The 16,186-nt window shown below is 48.3% G+C and overlaps 2 protein-coding genes across 4 annotated transcripts; both read left to right on the plus strand.

Moving 5' to 3' along the window:
* The first annotated feature begins 1,472 nt into the window (after window positions 1-1,472).
* Window positions 1,473-11,297, plus strand: kcnj10a (potassium inwardly rectifying channel subfamily J member 10a). 3 transcript variants are annotated; one of them, XM_035607162.2, is made up of 6 exons: window positions 1,473-1,644; window positions 4,202-4,603; window positions 5,000-5,211; window positions 5,753-5,884; window positions 6,586-6,763; window positions 9,142-11,297. In XM_035607162.2, the coding sequence occupies exons 1-6, from the start codon at window positions 1,635-1,637 to the stop codon at window positions 9,573-9,575; spliced, it is 1,368 nt and encodes a 455-aa protein (XP_035463055.1). In that variant the 5' UTR covers window positions 1,473-1,634; the 3' UTR covers window positions 9,576-11,297. The 3 variants fall into 3 exon arrangements, with proteins under 3 accessions (XP_035463055.1, XP_035463057.1, XP_035463059.1); XM_035607164.2 differs by having other exon boundaries at window positions 1,474-1,644; window positions 9,148-11,297; XM_035607166.2 differs by having other exon boundaries at window positions 1,480-1,644; window positions 9,166-11,297.
* Window positions 11,298-11,794: 497 nt separating this feature from the next.
* LOC118284733 (SLAM family member 5) lies at window positions 11,795-16,058 on the plus strand. The gene is made up of 5 exons (XM_035607734.2): window positions 11,795-12,013; window positions 12,350-12,643; window positions 13,237-13,491; window positions 13,621-13,763; window positions 14,548-16,058. The coding sequence occupies exons 1-5, from the start codon at window positions 11,980-11,982 to the stop codon at window positions 14,899-14,901; spliced, it is 1,080 nt and encodes a 359-aa protein (XP_035463627.1). The 5' UTR covers window positions 11,795-11,979; the 3' UTR covers window positions 14,902-16,058.
* Window positions 16,059-16,186: the final 128 nt, after the last annotated feature.

Here is a 16,186-nt window from a genome sequence, read left to right on the forward strand (position 1 = left end):
TGCGAGATTTAGATGGTAGGCCCTTCTGGACGGTCGCCGATCGAGGCCAATGCCATGGTTACGGCTCGCTTTCACTTCCTGCTGTCGCTGTACGATCCGCATTAAAGCTAAACCATGTCGACGTGGAATGGAGCCGCTGTAGATTCGGCCACAACACAAACGAATTGTGCTTTTTATTTATTTTATTTTTTTCACATTTTTAAATCTTTTGAGGATTTCAATTTGAATGTTTTCATCTGATCCACGGAGGACCAATGTTCCAAAAAGAAGGATTGGGCTGTTTCATGGTTTCTGAATTCAGCTTTCGCCCAGTGCACCAACGCTTTAACTGGTTTCTCTGCAGCAGATACTGTCCAGGGGTTTTCTGAGCCGCTTGAGACTTGGGTCAAAAGTATAACAATTAATAAATACACGTAAAACTGGAGAAGATAAATAACTACACAGTGTCAAAACACTGTTGCGCATGGATGAATAGTCACTTTGTCTGGGACAGGAACTGCATGAATATTATTAGTCAGGTTTGTTTTTTGGTGTGTAAAGGGATCTGGTACTGCCACTCTCCAAATTTGGTTGTATTTTTTGTGGAATGAGCAAGTGGTTTAGGTGATCCTTTTGTGGGATGAAGGGGTAAATAAGGGGCTTTTCTTAGCGTGTGAAATTTTGACAAGTTAGAGATCAATAGTTTTAGAGACGCATTTAAATCATCCACCGGCAGCTCAGCGGTGCAGCAATGTGCAGTGCTTAATAAGTTTGTGGTTCGACGGCGTTGTGTTGGCTGAGCCGGGCGCCCTCCTGGCACGGAGCTGTGTTGGTGTTTGGACGCCCCCCCCCCCCCTTTTCGCCGCTGACACAAGGCACGGCCATTGAAGTCGGCGTTGAATTGGGCCTTTTCAGCGCAGTGTACTGGCTTGCAAGGGGGTTTTCTTCTCTATGGATGTGGCCACTGGACAGGGGCTGCCAAGTGGAAGGGATTACTCTCCCTGCCGGAATGCTAATGAGCGTCTTTTGTCGCCCCGTCCGTTTCGTCCACCTTCACTCGACGAGACCCCGGTCCTCTCGCTCCCTTCCACCGTCCGTCCCTCCCAGCCGTCCCCTTTCTCACTCTTTGTCACCCGATGCTCCATCCTCCTCTCAAAACCAATTATTCTCTCTCTCTTCCACCCCCCCCCCAAGACCCTACATCTCTGCCCCCTCACCATGTCAAGAATCGCATCCTCATGCACACACACAGGATCGAGCACAGTCTCAAACACACACTCCGACGCTCCGCCGCGCTCTCCTCTCCCGGTCGAACTTGTTCTCTCCTCCACTCACTCGCTCACCCAGTCAGATTTTTTTTTCAATGGTGGCTTTTGTCCCTTTCATCTCCTGCTAAACAAAGGATTCTTGTGCACACATGGACAGGGGGAAGGAGAGGAAGAGATCCTGACCTTGAGTGTGGTTTGTCCAGTGGGCGCGGGGGTCATTGTCCAAGAGAGGGAATCCGTCAGCATCAGTGTCAGAGAGACGCTTCACAATCTTCGCCTTTGGCTCCACGGAGATTGATAAAACGTACTTATGGTGACATTCGTGAGCACTCGAGAGGCATTCGATGAGTTGAATATGACACCATAACGTAGTAGCAAACAGATAAAATGTTTAAAGGTACCGTATTATTTCACAATCTCCCTATATTGTCATTCAGTATCAGTTAAGTAGCCTCCGCCACTTGTTGTTGCTCCCCTGAGCCTGCCAATAATTCCATTTAATCACTTTATATCACCTTTATTTACACACAATAACTGTTGATATCGACATCCTGTAGTTATAGATTCGCCCACTGTACACGATACCTGCCTAGCAACAAACTACAGCTATGGGAACATAATGGAGTAATTGGCTGATAAAGAGCCAAAAACTGGAGCCGTGTCCCAATTGAAGGGCCCCATCCTTCGTCGTTTAGGGGGAATGATTATTGGACTCAGTTTGCCAGAAACATATTGAAAAAGATGCTAAAGTTGCTGTGTGTGTGCTGAATGTGTAAATAGGCCATGCAAGTTTTGCCACTGTGTATTTGTATGGTGATTCTATATGGATGTAGACTCTCCGTCCGGAAAAGCGAAACTTTGTTCTCTGGAATGACCAGCAGAGGGCGACTCCACTGGTTGTAGAAAGAAGTTATGTGAAAATGACTCACTTGATTTGTAGAATCAGTCGAAACATTTTCCTGAGAAGTTTATGGTTCAATCATTAGTTTCAAGTCTTCCTCAAAGTTCACATGGTGAATTATGGTTCCATTGAGAGTAAAATAGACGATAAAGCATTGGGGCATGGATACCGTGTGATTGACAGCTAGTACCGTCCAATGGGAGCAGGTGGCAGGTGTAGGTGGATGTTTGCGATGTCCTTGAACTCCCACACCCGGCTCCTACAAAGATGGCGCTGGCTAAAACAGCAGTTCATAAACCACTTCTTCAATGTGTAAGGTCTTCGCTTTGCAAACCAAAGGTTCCTTTGAGCAGTAAATTGTATTGCATTTGTGTTCGAACCGCTCAAACGGCCTAGATGTCTATTACACAAGTGTGTGTTTACTGTATGTGTAGGCAGGAGCTCCTCGGGGGTTCAGAGTTCAGCCCCGGGATGGACCGGGCCAATCACATGGGCCTCCTCTTGACCCCACCTCCCTCCGCTCTCTCCCCCTCCACATCTTAGTATTCAGAGCACAGACATCAACACAGATCCCCATTCATTCACTCACAGTGTGAGCTCCGGCACAGGGAGAGAGAGGCGAGAGAGGGGTCGAAAAGACAGAGCGTATCACATCGCCTCGGTTCTTGGTCTTTTGTTTTTGTCGCTTTGTTTAAAAAAAAAAAGTTTGGTTATAGTCGCCGCGGAAAAGCAGAGGCAGACTGAGACAAAAAGCCTTGTTTAGCAAGCGGCGAGCGGTAGCATGAGTGAAGGAAAGAAAAAGAAGGACGAGGAGAGAGAGAGAAACCGGCCGAGGGTGAATCTGTTGAGAGTGGACGACCCGTGTCCATGGCACCCAGGGGTGGGGCGGGAGACTTCTCATTCAATAATATACTGCTGGCACTACGACGTCTCACCACATGACACCACCATCCTCACAGGCATTCATTTGCCACTTGAGGAACGCTGTAGTTGTACGGTACTATGTGGACGCGGGGATGAACCTTAGACTCCTATTCGAACGTTGGAACGTTGAATTCAGAAACCACATGTGTGGGTGTGCAACGTCCTCCGCTGTTCCACAGGTGCTTTTTCAAATGAACCTGGCTGCAGGGATTCGCTCCACAAGAGCATCAGCGATCTCAAGCGCTCATGTTGGCCGATGTGGCCTGGTTTGCAGTCTGCGCTCCAGTTCATCCCAAAAAAGGGTGTAGGATGTCCGGCTAGTTAAGCTCTTACGCACCAAACTAGGTCTAACTTTGTATCAATGGATTGTGTGTGGTAGCATTGAGGTCTTCCTTAATTTCAGCCTCACACAAACCGTGGGGAAACAACCCCATGTCATTAATTCACCAAAGCAGACAACTTCACACAAAAAAAAGTCTCTAAAAGTCATGCAGCTCTGATGATCAGAACCTTCAAATCGTCCCCCAAAATATCCTATCCCTTTTGTAGAAGAAGCTCTGCATGTGCTCCAAATGCCGCACACTCGAGGTGTCTGTTCAAGTAAAAACAAGCCATAAAGAGTGTGAAAACCAGCTGTCAGCAAATTGGAGGCGGGCGATCGACCAGTGGAAGATCTCTGTATCTTTGATTCAAGTTCAAAGACGCCTGTAAAGTAAGGGTGAACAGTGTCCCCCTCATCTGAATTCAGTGGCCGTCTTGTGCAACCGACCAACCAGCACGATCGCGCTTTTAATGTGAAAGAGCTGAAAGGGGGGGCTTTTATTTTGACAAGGCCAGCTGCCTCCAGTGAAAGGGGAAAGGCTCTTAAGTGGACCACCGTGGAAAGGCCACAACACTGTCCAGCGGGGAAAAATAATCCCCTACCTCGTCGCCATCGCCCTCTCCTCCCGAATGTTCCACTCTGTCATTTTGCTCATTCATGTGAATATCAAATGTCCGTCTTCTCTTGCACACATTGTGCACCGTTTCATCTGAAATCCCCTGCTGTTCACTCCATGTAACACTGTGCCAAATTCTTGCCATCTTACGCAGAGCCTACATTTTACCCACTTTCTCCAACCCCTCGCAGCGCCAACCATGACCTCGGCCACTCCCCCCTCCTCAGAGGACTCCTCCCCGCAGAAGGTGTGCCACTCCCAGACGCAGACGGACATCACCAAGCCCCTGCTGGGCTCCACAGGGCCGCCCGGAGGTGCAGGTGCTGGTGCAGGTGGGGGAGGTGGGACGGGACCTGGGGGGCCGTGTGCTCTGCGACGGAGGCGCCGCGTCCTCTCCAAAGACGGACGCAGCAATGTGCGCATCGAGCACATAAGCGGGCGGGGGGCACTGTACCTCCGCGACCTCTGGACAACCTTTCTGGACATGCAGTGGCGCTACAAGTTCTTCCTCTTCTCTGCCACCTTCGCTGGGACCTGGTTCGTGTTCGGGGTGCTTTGGTACCTGGTGGCGTTGGTACACGGAGACCTACTGGGTAAGGAGGAGCGGCTGTTGGAGGATAAAAGGGTTTTTTTAGTGCAGAGAGTGTGGAAGTGACTGAAAGACAGAGTCTCGAGGCCAATTGTCTCACTTAGAACCTTTATTAACCTCTATTAGGAGCCGGTAGAACATCTGTGCAACCTGCCCCAACCTCTCTTCTCCCCTCAAACAATGATGTCCTCTAACTGACACAAAAAATGTGACATGCAAGGACACAAGTCATTTTTGTGTGTGAATGAATAGACAATGAAGGATACATGGGAGAACGGTTTGTCAGAGCATGAGAAAGAGAAAGATCTCGCATTGAGAGAGGGACAAAATGTTCCTTGGTAATTTGTTTGTACGCCCGAAATGCAAGTCCTTCTGCCGTGCCTCCCTTCTTCCCCGCCAGAGTTCGACCCCCCCTCCAACCACACGCCATGCGTAATGGAGGTCAAGACCCTGACGGGCGCCTTCCTCTTCTCTCTGGAGTCTCAGACCACGATTGGCTACGGTTTCCGGTGCATCACAGAGGAGTGTCCCGCTGCCATCATCCTGCTCATCTTTCAGCTGGTCATCACCATGGTGATGGAGATCTTCATCACCGGCACCTTCCTTGCGAAGGTAGGTTCGTTTCTAGGCCTTAGTTTGGAGCAAAACACTGAAAATCTTTGATTTGTAGCTTTCAGTAATCAAAGACAATAATTGCTGGGTTCAGCAAAGTAAACACGTTCTTTGACTGAATACACTTTATAGATATGTTTCCTTAAAAGTAACTTTACAGTAATACCTTTGCCGGTTTCTTTGGGTAATTTTGGACAGTCAGTCAGGGACATTGCAGTTAACAGCTGTTTCCTCAAAGCCCCTCCTCCGATTATATGTTCTTCCAAGTCGCATTAGAACTATCAGTATTTTAGAAATCAACTTGTAAGTTATCAGTTATGCTTACAGATCAACACCACGTTGATTACTGTCGCTCTTACCTGTCAAAAGCAGAGATTTCTCAACAGTTTCCTCCTCATTTTTAGTCTAACGTACTTTTTTTAAATGCCTGTAATTTCACTCTTCCTCCTCTTCTTTTCTTGTATCTACGTGTTTTCTTGAACAGAGAAAGAGTCCTGTAGATGATTACTGAAGTTTATGCGATATTTCCCTCCACCTGCAGGTCGCCCGTCCCAAGAAGAGAGGCGAGACAGTGAAGTTTAGTCAACATGCTGTTGTGTCCAACTACGAGGGTCACCCCTGCCTCATGATCCGAGTTGCCAACATGCGTAAGAGCCTGCTGTTAGGATGCCAGGTAATGAGACATAAGCAACTTTTATGTACGGTAGACAGGATGTGTTTCCGCCTCCGTGTCCGTGTGTGTGTGTGTGTGTGTGTGTGCGTGTGCGTGCGTGTGTGTGTGTGTGTGGACAAAGTAGATCATACAAATAGTCAATAAATGCATGGTCCCAAAAACTATTTTTTTTTAAATTATTCCATCGCATCATATAATATGAAAAGTGACATCATGAGGAAGTCACAAAGAAGTCAGAAAACATGACAGGACTATGGACAAGCTTAAGCTTATATAGATTGAAAAGATAATGATATATACATATATAATACGAAAAGCATATATAAATATGATCATATGTTAGGAATGATGTCATCATGACATCACTGTGAGGTCAAAAATGACATTATACAGTGGCCTTATTACAATGAAAACGTTAGCATTGCCTGACATTTGCATATGTTTTCATGATTTTATCCCGTTTAGAGCTCACATGTGTTCCCCCCCATACAGATAAGATTGTATTTTGATACACCTTACTCTCATGGCCTTGCTGGAATGAACTATATTAACGACTCATACATTGACCGAATATGTCATTGCTCCGAGAACACCTGATGGGAGATATTGGCCATTTCGGGTATTAAACCTGGGGCCTTTTGGTTACAGGATGCCTTCTGCAACCTCTTGGCTACATTTACTGACTCCATCTTGGCTCCCAGGTGACGGGGAAGCTGCTACAGACGTCTCTGACCAAGGAGGGCGAGACGGTGCGGCTGGACCAGCGCAATGTGCCTTTTCAGGTGGACACGTCCAGCGACAGCCCCTTCCTCATCATCCCCCTGACCTTCTACCACATCATTGACGACAACAGCCCCCTGAGAAACTGGGCAGCAAAGGGTACATATCATACTTTGAGTCAAGTTGTAAAGCAGCTCTCCTAAAACAAATGTCCAAACGAAACCCACCACTCAGCCTGGTCTCGTTTGTGACTCTCTGGGATTGAGAACGACTGAATGTGCCTATGTACCGTATGTAGGTGTGTTGGTATTCACGGTCATGTGCTGCGTGCTTGGCTGCCTCTCGCCGTCCCGATGTTGGCCTGGATTGGCACGGGAGGAGAGGGTTTTCTCCAGGCCGGAATGTGTGTGAGAGCGATCGCCAGAGACACCCCTCATTAGAGCACAATGCCGCACAGTCTGGGTTGCTGACACGAAGCCCGCGCAGATCCACTTACACCACTCAGACCTCTCAGCGCTGGAGGCTTCGGAGGCCTCGGGCGCTGAACGTTGCCCCGTTTAAACTCCCCGTGGATCCTCTCATTCCCTTCCTCGACCTCACTTGACTCGTTTTTCTTCATTTGTTACCGTCATTGAATTCCCTCTTCTCACTTTACCCTTTAGCTCTTTGGCTTGTTAACTGTGAGTCGTCACTACCGCCCCTTCAGTTTCAGCCCTTTCAGTCAGGATTATCCTCTTTGTAGTGAATCTTGAACTTCCGGTTCTTTTAACTCTCAGAGATGATATCACAGCACACATAATACAGGCCCTGGTGCTGCAGTGCCCACTGACGGTCGCCAGGTACCGATTGTTGCTTCATCTGGGTCGTTTCCTACCATGAATCCAGACATGATGGCTTTACTGTACTCAGAAGGGAAAAACAGCGGCGTAAAACCTACTGCTGAAGTTCTGTTCTACCTGATCATGATTCTGCACAAACTGGTTCATTTGACAGAGCATTGAACCGATGAATGCCGGCATCCAGTGCAACAGAGTGTGGACCTTCTTGGCATTTTTTTTGTACCACGAGTCATTAAATCAGGACGGTGTGGAGATGGTCCGCAGGAGAGATGTCATGGCTGTTGAACCCGCCGAGCCGAGTGTGGGGAACTCGAAATGCACCCTGCGAAATAGATGTTATCAATGAATACAAATGGCTTTTATTTCCTGTAGAGCCGAGCGATCATGAAATTCTGCGGTTGCCGATGTTTGTCAGATGAAAGAGAAGCGTAAACTAGCAGGAAGGAAGTCGAGCAGGGCGATCAAGATCAACAGGATGCAAGACATACGGCAAGAATGCACGATGAAAGTGGCAAACAAGGCAGGTACACTGAGCTATAATGGGTTCTGGTGGAGCTGGTGATAGTTCAATGTGAAGTGCACAATGTTTAAATGTTCATTACACGTCGGTTCTCCCAGTTGTCTGCAGCTTGTCACTGATGGGCTCACACTGCAAATATTTAGCACGGCTAAAGTGCGTCGTCGACTACTGCGTCGACGGAGCCTCCCGTTATGAACAGCACGGTGACGTTGACATTTCAGCAGGCTAACATTTGGTAGCTGTCCAAAGAAGCACGGCCGATCGCCGTCGGTTAAGGTTGTTCGGCCGACAACGACAGTATTTGGACAATGGTCCAATTTCATGCGAATGCATCCAACGGCTGTGGCGATAAATTTCACTCGAAGACCCAAAGGTGAACTCGCCAGAGGAAGAGTCGGGGCTTCACCGCAGTCGTCATTGTAGCCCGTCATACCCGACCTGACCAGATGCCCGGGTGACCCTCCCACCCCTGGAGTCATGCCGCTGGCGATGCTGGGACGATCACTACTGGACAAAAGCCGGCGGAGCCCCTTGCACCTGCCACGACGGGGCCGAAAACAGAGAATCCCTCGACCGCGCTTGCGTCGCAGTCTGCACAAGTGGTTGCGCAACCTGGTGTTTTTGGCCCCGGTGGGAGCGGTACTGGGTCTGGGTTAGGGTAAGGCCTGTTCACACAGATGGCCGAGTCTGCATTCTGACTGAGGCCTGTTGACGCAGGTGGGTGCTGCGGTTTCTTTTTTGCGTTCATACGTCTTCTTGTCTGTCCGTCGTGTCGTGGGTGCTGCGTGCGTCGATGCAGGAACTATGTATTATCCCCATTTTTTTTTCTTTCTTTAAATATATATTTAGCATCGCTGACACGTGTGTGTGTGTGTGTGTGTGTGTGTGTGTGTGTGTGTGTGTGTGTGTGTGTGTGTGTGTGTGTGTGTGTGTGTGTGTGTGTGTGTGTGTGTGTGTGTGTGTGTGTGTGTGTGTGTGTGTGTGTGTGTGTGTGTGTGTGTGTGTGTGTGTGTGTGTGTGTGTGTATTTTAGGCAGGTTTTGCGTTTCTGCCATTTGTTTTTGAATACTTGACTGTATTAAAACTGCTCTAGGATGAACAGAAATGATTTGGTTCGCTTTGGAAAAGGCACAATTTTAAGTTTGTTGATAATGGGCTGAGACGTTAATAAATCTTTAGTCTCAGGTCTCCTCTCTCCTCCAGGTGGCGGCTGGACAGACCCGGAGTTGGCAGACTTTGAGCTGCTGGTGATCATGAGTGCCACCGTTGAGCCCACCTCCGCCACCTGCCAGGTGCGGACATCCTACCTCCCGGACGAGATCCTCTGGGGCTACGAGTTCCCCCCCGTCGTCTCCCTGTCCCCCTCCGGAAAGTACGTGGCTGACTTTGCCTTCTTCGACAAGGTGGCCAAAACCAAAATGCCGCCCCTCTTCAAGCAGGCCCTGCCGCCGAGCCGGCCATCGCCGACGTCCCGTTGTCACGGCAGCAAGGAGGACGGGGCGGACCCGGAGAAGCTGAGGCTGGAGGAAAACTTCAGGGGGGAGGAGCGGGGCCGCGACAGGGGACGCATGAGAGACAGCAGCCCGTTGAGTGTGCGCATAAGCAATGTCTGAAGAAGGAGAGGCAGGAAGAGGCTGCGGAAAGTTGATATGAAACTCACACAGAAGGCAAAGACAGAGAAAAATAGAACCAAGTCTTACTCTCACGTACAACCTTTCCCCCCCACTCCCACACACCACTCTCTGCCTACGCAAATTCAAATCGTGGGACACACGGCAGGAAGTAAAGCACCTGGGGATCCTCTCGCTGCACACACACACACACACACAAACACACACACCAACCAAACGCCCACGCGATGCACCCATGTGCTCCTGTTGCTGCAAGTCTGCAGAGAAGATGCTGAAGATGGCCGCCGCCCACCTCCGAGGGAGCGAGTTCGCAGACCCGACGTGCGCAAGTGTACAGCGCGGCATCAGTTCATCCACGCAAAGACGTATTCTTTTGTTTCACCTTCGATTCTCTTCTTTTCTCTCGCGGACAGGCCTCGGTTCGCCGTCACCGGCGGATCCTGAAGCGGCCGCGAGATCTCATCAGGTCATTTCTGTGTGTCGAATTTTTCCTTTTTAAAGTTTCGCGACTTCACTCACCCAGATCCCAATTGAAACTTGTTCCGAGACACTTTGAGCGGTATGTGTCTCATGCTCGGACCAAGACGCGACGGCAAAATTGAAAAATATATATATATATATATATATCTCGATTTCTGCAGTGAAGTTCAACGTCCGGTGTGGACGTTCCTCTCTTCACCGGATCACAGCACTGGTTTTCCCCCCCTCCGTTCATTAAATACCCAATAAGGGTTATGAAAATTCCGGAACCATATTATTTTTTTAACAACGGACTTTAAAGGAATGTATTATATTTGATGGAGCAGGTAGTTTCTAACGACACCATTACTTGTTACGCCTGAAAATATTGTGCTCTCTGATATGAACGGCCTCGTTTACTGGGAGTAAATATGTTTAGCAATGTTACTAAACGCACTTTAACTTGAAAGAAAAGTGGCATTTTACACAATGTGAGTAACTGAACTAACTTTGAATCTTAATGCACCGTATCAAATAATTCAATTTGTGCGTTTGTGTCCGTGCTTACAAATGGGTAACTTTGTGTGAGTGCGATAATATTGTTCGTAGGAACTGTTTTAAATGTCATGTACAAATGCATGTTTTAATGTACCTCTGTACAGTATGTAAAAATATATTTCCCCCCCCCCACATCTTTGTCCCGACAGCTGTGCATTCATAGTGTACCATAGTAACTGTTATTACAGTGCACAATATCACTTCTATAAAATATTTGAACCGCTGTGATTTCTTCTTACATGAAGTGTCAGTGAATCCTGCAAACGTGCATCTAATGTAAGCCATCAGATGATGTATTTGCATCAAAATTGATTTTCCCCTCTTTTTACTGTACACGGAAATGGTACTTTATCATGGTGCTTGTTCAAGGGGATTGGCGTTGGTTAACTCAAAAATTACAACCTCAAATTATAAAGCACCAAATTTTTGGGTTTTCAGGGGCACTAAGGACTTACATCTATTTTAAATAGGACTTAAATGCCACTGTTCAAATGAAAATCCTCCGCTGTGCCACACAAGCTCAATGAGAATCTTGTGTGTCTGAAAATGTTTCAGCATCAGTACCTGGTGAGAGGTTGTGTTTGTTTATACTGTATTGCCTGCACTGTACACTGTATCCTGGAAGCTCATTGGTCGGACTGCTAATGTACTTTTAAGTGCCTTCTTTAATAAACTTGTTATTTACAATGTCTGTCGACAGATTCCTGTTCCAGCTGCCTGCGAAGGAGAACACGTACGCCGCGTTTTGGAAAAAGAAATTCCCGGGAGTCTTTTTAGTCCCGGGCACTTTTTGCAAGGAACTACCAGGTTCCTGCTGAGCGTCGCTGGCCCGCGCGTCGACGGCGGTCGAAAAGACGAGGTGAGGGCTGGCGACGCGGCGTGGTCTCGACCCCAGAAGTGCTCGATTTTTACGATCTGTTGCGGTAGATTGACTGGCTGAAATAAAATGGCACAAGGTCCAATATCTAATATCAATATTGCGAATCGAATAACAGTGAATAAAGGTAAGGGCATGTTTTTTTTTGTGAAAGGCATGCTACTTTACGGCCGCAGAACATCCAGGCCGCGTCTCATCTCGTCTCTCGGAGCGAAGTTCAGGTCCCGGTAGTGTGGGGGTGGTGTTCGAATGAATTGAGACCAACGGTGTGTGTCTCAGTTCTCACTCGCAGCTGCGCCGGGGGAGGCGACCACTTCCTGGCGCGCTCCACCTGCCTCCACTGCTGCGCTGCAGTCGCGGTTGGCTGCGCTGTCGGGCCCCGAGGAGGGCCTTTTTTTTTTCCCGTTTTTTTTTTCGTTTTTCTTTCCGCGTGCTGGTTAACAGCTCGGCGCTCGGCGACCGTACGTGCCCAGAGTGTCAAGTGGCTCGACGATGTTGCTGCTCCTGGGCTGCGTGGCTCTCGCGGGTAAGAGGAACGAACGTGATGTTGTCTGTGGTCAAAGGTCAGAGCCAGTTAACCATCTGTTTTGATGAGGCGTCGTTAGGAAATGGGCCCGCGACCTTCAAGGTTGATGCAGTAAAGTCTTATTTTGTGAGGCAATGACCCAAGAGCAATGACGTCGCGTGCGATTTCCATCATCTTATTTTGAATGCTATCTCGTGCTTACCGATGTTTACCGTCTCAATCAGACTTCGACTGCGGACGACAAAAAAGTCAAACTGATCTCAGTCGATCTTTTGCATGTTGAATTAACGTCTGTGCGGCGCGACACTTTTCTCCCCTCGGGATGTTTCTCATCAGGTGTCGTGGCAGAGGACGCAGTCGTGACACATTACCGCGTGAAGAACAGCTCGCTGTGCCTCCATGTCACAAAGCCACCGCCCAATATAAGTGGCTCGTGGACCTTTGTCAAAACAAGTATCGTCTCTCACCAAAACATCAACCCCAACTACAAAGGGAAAGTGGATTTCTACCCTTTGAATCTCACCTTGTGCATCCGAGGGCTGACTGACAAGGACACTGGCGTCTATAAAGTCACATTTCCAGACTCCAAGTTCGAGGAAGTTACCGAGACGCACAACGTCATCGTCCAAGGTTGGTACTTTCTCGTCCGCCGCTGTCCGGATCTGCCTCGCATGTCCGTACGTTTCTGAATTTGCTGATAACTCGGGTTACTCAGGCAGCAATACGTTGTCAAAACTCAGGAACATAGACGCGTGAATAAGCATTCCTTTTTCATTTTCAGAGTATAAATTGGGAATAAAGTCAAATTAAATCAGAAGGAGGGTTTTTTTTTGTGGTATTTCATGAATAAGTCGAAATGTGTAAGACAGCACCTTTACACCTATTTCTGATATTTGCATAATAACGATCATAATCATAAAATCATAAAAACGTTTGCACTGGCTAAAAAAGTCTGGCGATTCAGCGAACATGCAGCTCGCAAGCCCACGTAAAAAGCCACTGTTTAGAGCCGATTGCAAATTTGATGTTAGTTGGTTTGACTTGCATGACATCGGCAACTCGTGCACCAAAAGTTTCGGCAACTTTCCAATTTGAAGAAAATTTGAAGAGTCGCAAACTTGTTTGTAATACGTGCGCGGTGAAGTTTCCAACTGCAGCAGGCGCCGCTGAATCGACCTTAACGCCACCCCATTCATTCCAACTGCCCGTCGGGGTGTCTGCAGACCCCGTTCCCAGGCCTGTCGTCGTGACGTCGGTGCTGAGCAACAACCGGTCGGCCGGACTCTGCAGCATCACGGTCAACTGCTCCGTCCGGGCCGACTGGGCGTGGTCGGTCTGCGACGGGGACGGCTGCGCACCGTCCCGCAGGTCCTTCGGCGAGGTCAACATCACCATCTCCGGCGACAACGGGACCGTCGTCTGCAGCGGCAGCAACCATGTCAGCGCAAATAATGTCTCTGAAAGCACGGCGACAATGTGTAAGTGTTCATTTTGTCATTTTTACTCACTATTTTAATAATTCCGCAGTTTTTTGAGTACAGCTGCTGTTTCTGGTGTCTGAAACGCAATAAATCATCCGCTTACAGTGTTTTGATTTTTCTTCGCAGGCTTCAATGAATCTGACCCTGAACACAGAGAGGCATCACAAACAATATTTGCAATCGCACTACTTTTTGCAGTGTGCTTATGTCTCTGTGCATTTATTGCTTTTTTGGCCAAGAGGCTTTTTTCAGAATGTAATCATCATCAGGTAAGATTCACCTACTTAAAAAACGACATCCGTGCTAGGACAATAACAAGGAACTTCTGCAGTTACAAAAACACAAAAACAAACAAAAGATAATGAACCAAAAATTGTAGAAGACAATGAGTTAAAGTTAAGTTTGATAAGGCAAGGCAAGTTTACTTGTATAGCACATTTCGACAGCAAGGCAATTCAACATGAAACATTAAAAGCATCGGGAAGAAACGCATAAAATCACATTAAAATACAATAATTAAAAGAGAAAATAAGAACACGTTGAAGTAGATTTAGACAGCTGTTGAAGTTACAGCGCAGTAAAAAAAACCGCAAAGATAGTTTATTTCCTGAAAGGCAGCGGCAAACAGAAAAGTCTTCAGTCTCGAGTCGAAAGAACCGACAGTTGCAGCTGTCCTGCGGTTTTCTGGGCGTCTGTTCCAGATCTGTGGAGCACAGCAACTGGACGCTGCCTCTCCATGCTTAGTTCTGAGTCCGGGGGGGGGGGACGGAGAGCGGACGAGTCCCGGGCGACCCGAGACCATCCGGATGGTTCGTCGCAAAGCAGAAGATCAGAAATGTATTAAACCGTCCAGTGCGTATCTTGAAGTCAATTCTTTGACAAACAGGAAGCCAGGGTAAAGATCTGAGGACTGGACTAATATGATCTACTTTTTTTGGTCTGGGTGGGGACTCCAGCAGCTGCGTTCTGAATTAACTGCTGCTGCTGTCTGATGAAATGAATTGATGCCCATGAAATTGAGGTCTCAACCAATATTCCACTGCTTATTTCCAGGGTCAGACGCCCACCGCTCGGTTGATTCAAAGCCAGCCAATCGAGGAACCGCCACGACCTGAGCGCAGGGTCTCCACCTCGTCCTCCTCCCCAACGGAGGCGGCTTATGAAAATGTGGACGCCGCGCGGCAGGAAGTAGACACTGTCTACAGCGTTTTGCAGGCAGTCGCGAGTGTGACCCCTTCTCCGGGCAACAGCGAGGGGGACGTGAAAGGACACGAGGCGCTCGGAGAGGCGGCGAGCTCACAGTGCGCCGCCGTGGACGAGGCCTCGCAGGTCTGCACGGTGTACAGCGTCTTGCGAAAGCCCAAGAGGCCAGAGGCCACGGTGCCACCAACGGGTCAGAGGAGGTGAGAGGTGAACGTGGCAGGTGGAAGAAGAAGCAGACTTTGGACGCTGTGCACTCCATGCGCTGCGTTCGGAGGAGGATTAATCCAGCGAAGTCCAAAAATGCTGGAATTTCTGACCGCAGTGAACTCTGCCCATTTGGAGTGACCCCAGGCCCCTCGCGACATCCAGCGTTGTCACCGGCAACGCCGCGTCGCCAGCGGCGCTCCCCGGTCGCTTCGCTCTTGTTCCGGCGCTCGCCCCAGGGTGGCGCTGTCCTGCAGCCGGCGATGGCGCGCGGCCCATGTCGCTCCCCTCCGCAGAGCAGAGGCGGCCGGTGCCCGTGTGCTCGTCGGCGGCCTCCAGGCCCAGTGTGTTGGCGCCAGCTTGAGATGAAAAAGGCGTCCGGAGATCGGTAGTTTCCGCTGCCGATCGGGGGAAAAGGGAGGGCGGGTGCTCGTTGTTTCCTTCGTTCGTACAAGTTGTTTGAAATTGTGAATAAAGATCAGCTTCCGTTTGTTTGATAGGAACTTGTTATTCTGTTGTCGGCACTAGGCCCGTCACGATACGTTGTCCGCCATGAACAAGATTATCGTCCTCTGAAGACCTTTTTCTTTTGAGACTGAATCACGTGAGCTCACAAGTCCTACATGAGAGAACTGCTGTCCAACATGGTCGAAAAAATACAAAGAAATCCATACTTGCGGACATTTTATAGACCGAACCAGTGATTTATTAATCACACGACTTTGCTGGGCTGTTGTTGGCGTTCATTCACAAACACGCATGTAGACACAACGGCTGTTATTGAGGTCAATGAAAAAATGATTGATTTCATTTTCATGTATCATACGACAAGTCGATTACGTGATTATCGGGACAGGCCTTGTTGGTACTTTACTTTTCACACCAAAACATCCTTATTTGTGCTAAAACTTCATTTACATTGACACGTAATTTCCTTTTTCCGTTACTTCTGTCATCCCCTGGACGTCTCAGAGTCAACGACACCACAAGTATTTGTGGGCCGGGGGGTTTAAAAAAACAGGAAGTGGGAAAGTTTGTGTTTCTTTTTTCATAAAACTCTGTTAGGACTTTTTCTTTAAATGCGGAACTGTTATTTTTTTTTCTGCAAAATGTCTTTCTGTCCTTGCTGATTCAAATTAAAGGCCTATGACACTGATGACCAAAGGTAGGTGAGCATGTTTCATAGTTTGATGGGGTTTGAATGGTCCTCTACTTTCTACCTGGATGTATAATTCGCTCTATATAAAATAATATAATAATAAAACCCTCTTTTGTTCAGTCTCAC

The sequence above is a fragment of the Scophthalmus maximus genome, chromosome 12 (genome assembly GCF_022379125.1).
Source record: "Scophthalmus maximus strain ysfricsl-2021 chromosome 12, ASM2237912v1, whole genome shotgun sequence".
Lineage (NCBI taxonomy): Eukaryota > Metazoa > Chordata > Actinopteri > Pleuronectiformes > Scophthalmidae > Scophthalmus > Scophthalmus maximus.

Coding starts and splice junctions, on each gene's coding strand:
- kcnj10a (XM_035607162.2), top strand. Junction 4,604..4,999: donor GGTACACGGAGACCTACTGG/GTAAGGAGGAGC, acceptor CTTCCCCGCCAG/AGTTCGACCCCCCCTCCAAC. Junction 5,885..6,585: donor GCCTGCTGTTAGGATGCCAG/GTAATGAGACAT, acceptor CTTGGCTCCCAG/GTGACGGGGAAGCTGCTACA.
- LOC118284733 (XM_035607734.2), top strand. CDS start 11,980: ATGTTGCTGCTCCTGGGCTGCGTGGCTCTCGCGG. Junction 13,492..13,620: donor TGAAAGCACGGCGACAATGT/GTAAGTGTTCAT, acceptor TTTTCTTCGCAG/GCTTCAATGAATCTGACCCT. Junction 13,764..14,547: donor CAGAATGTAATCATCATCAG/GTAAGATTCACC, acceptor GCTTATTTCCAG/GGTCAGACGCCCACCGCTCG.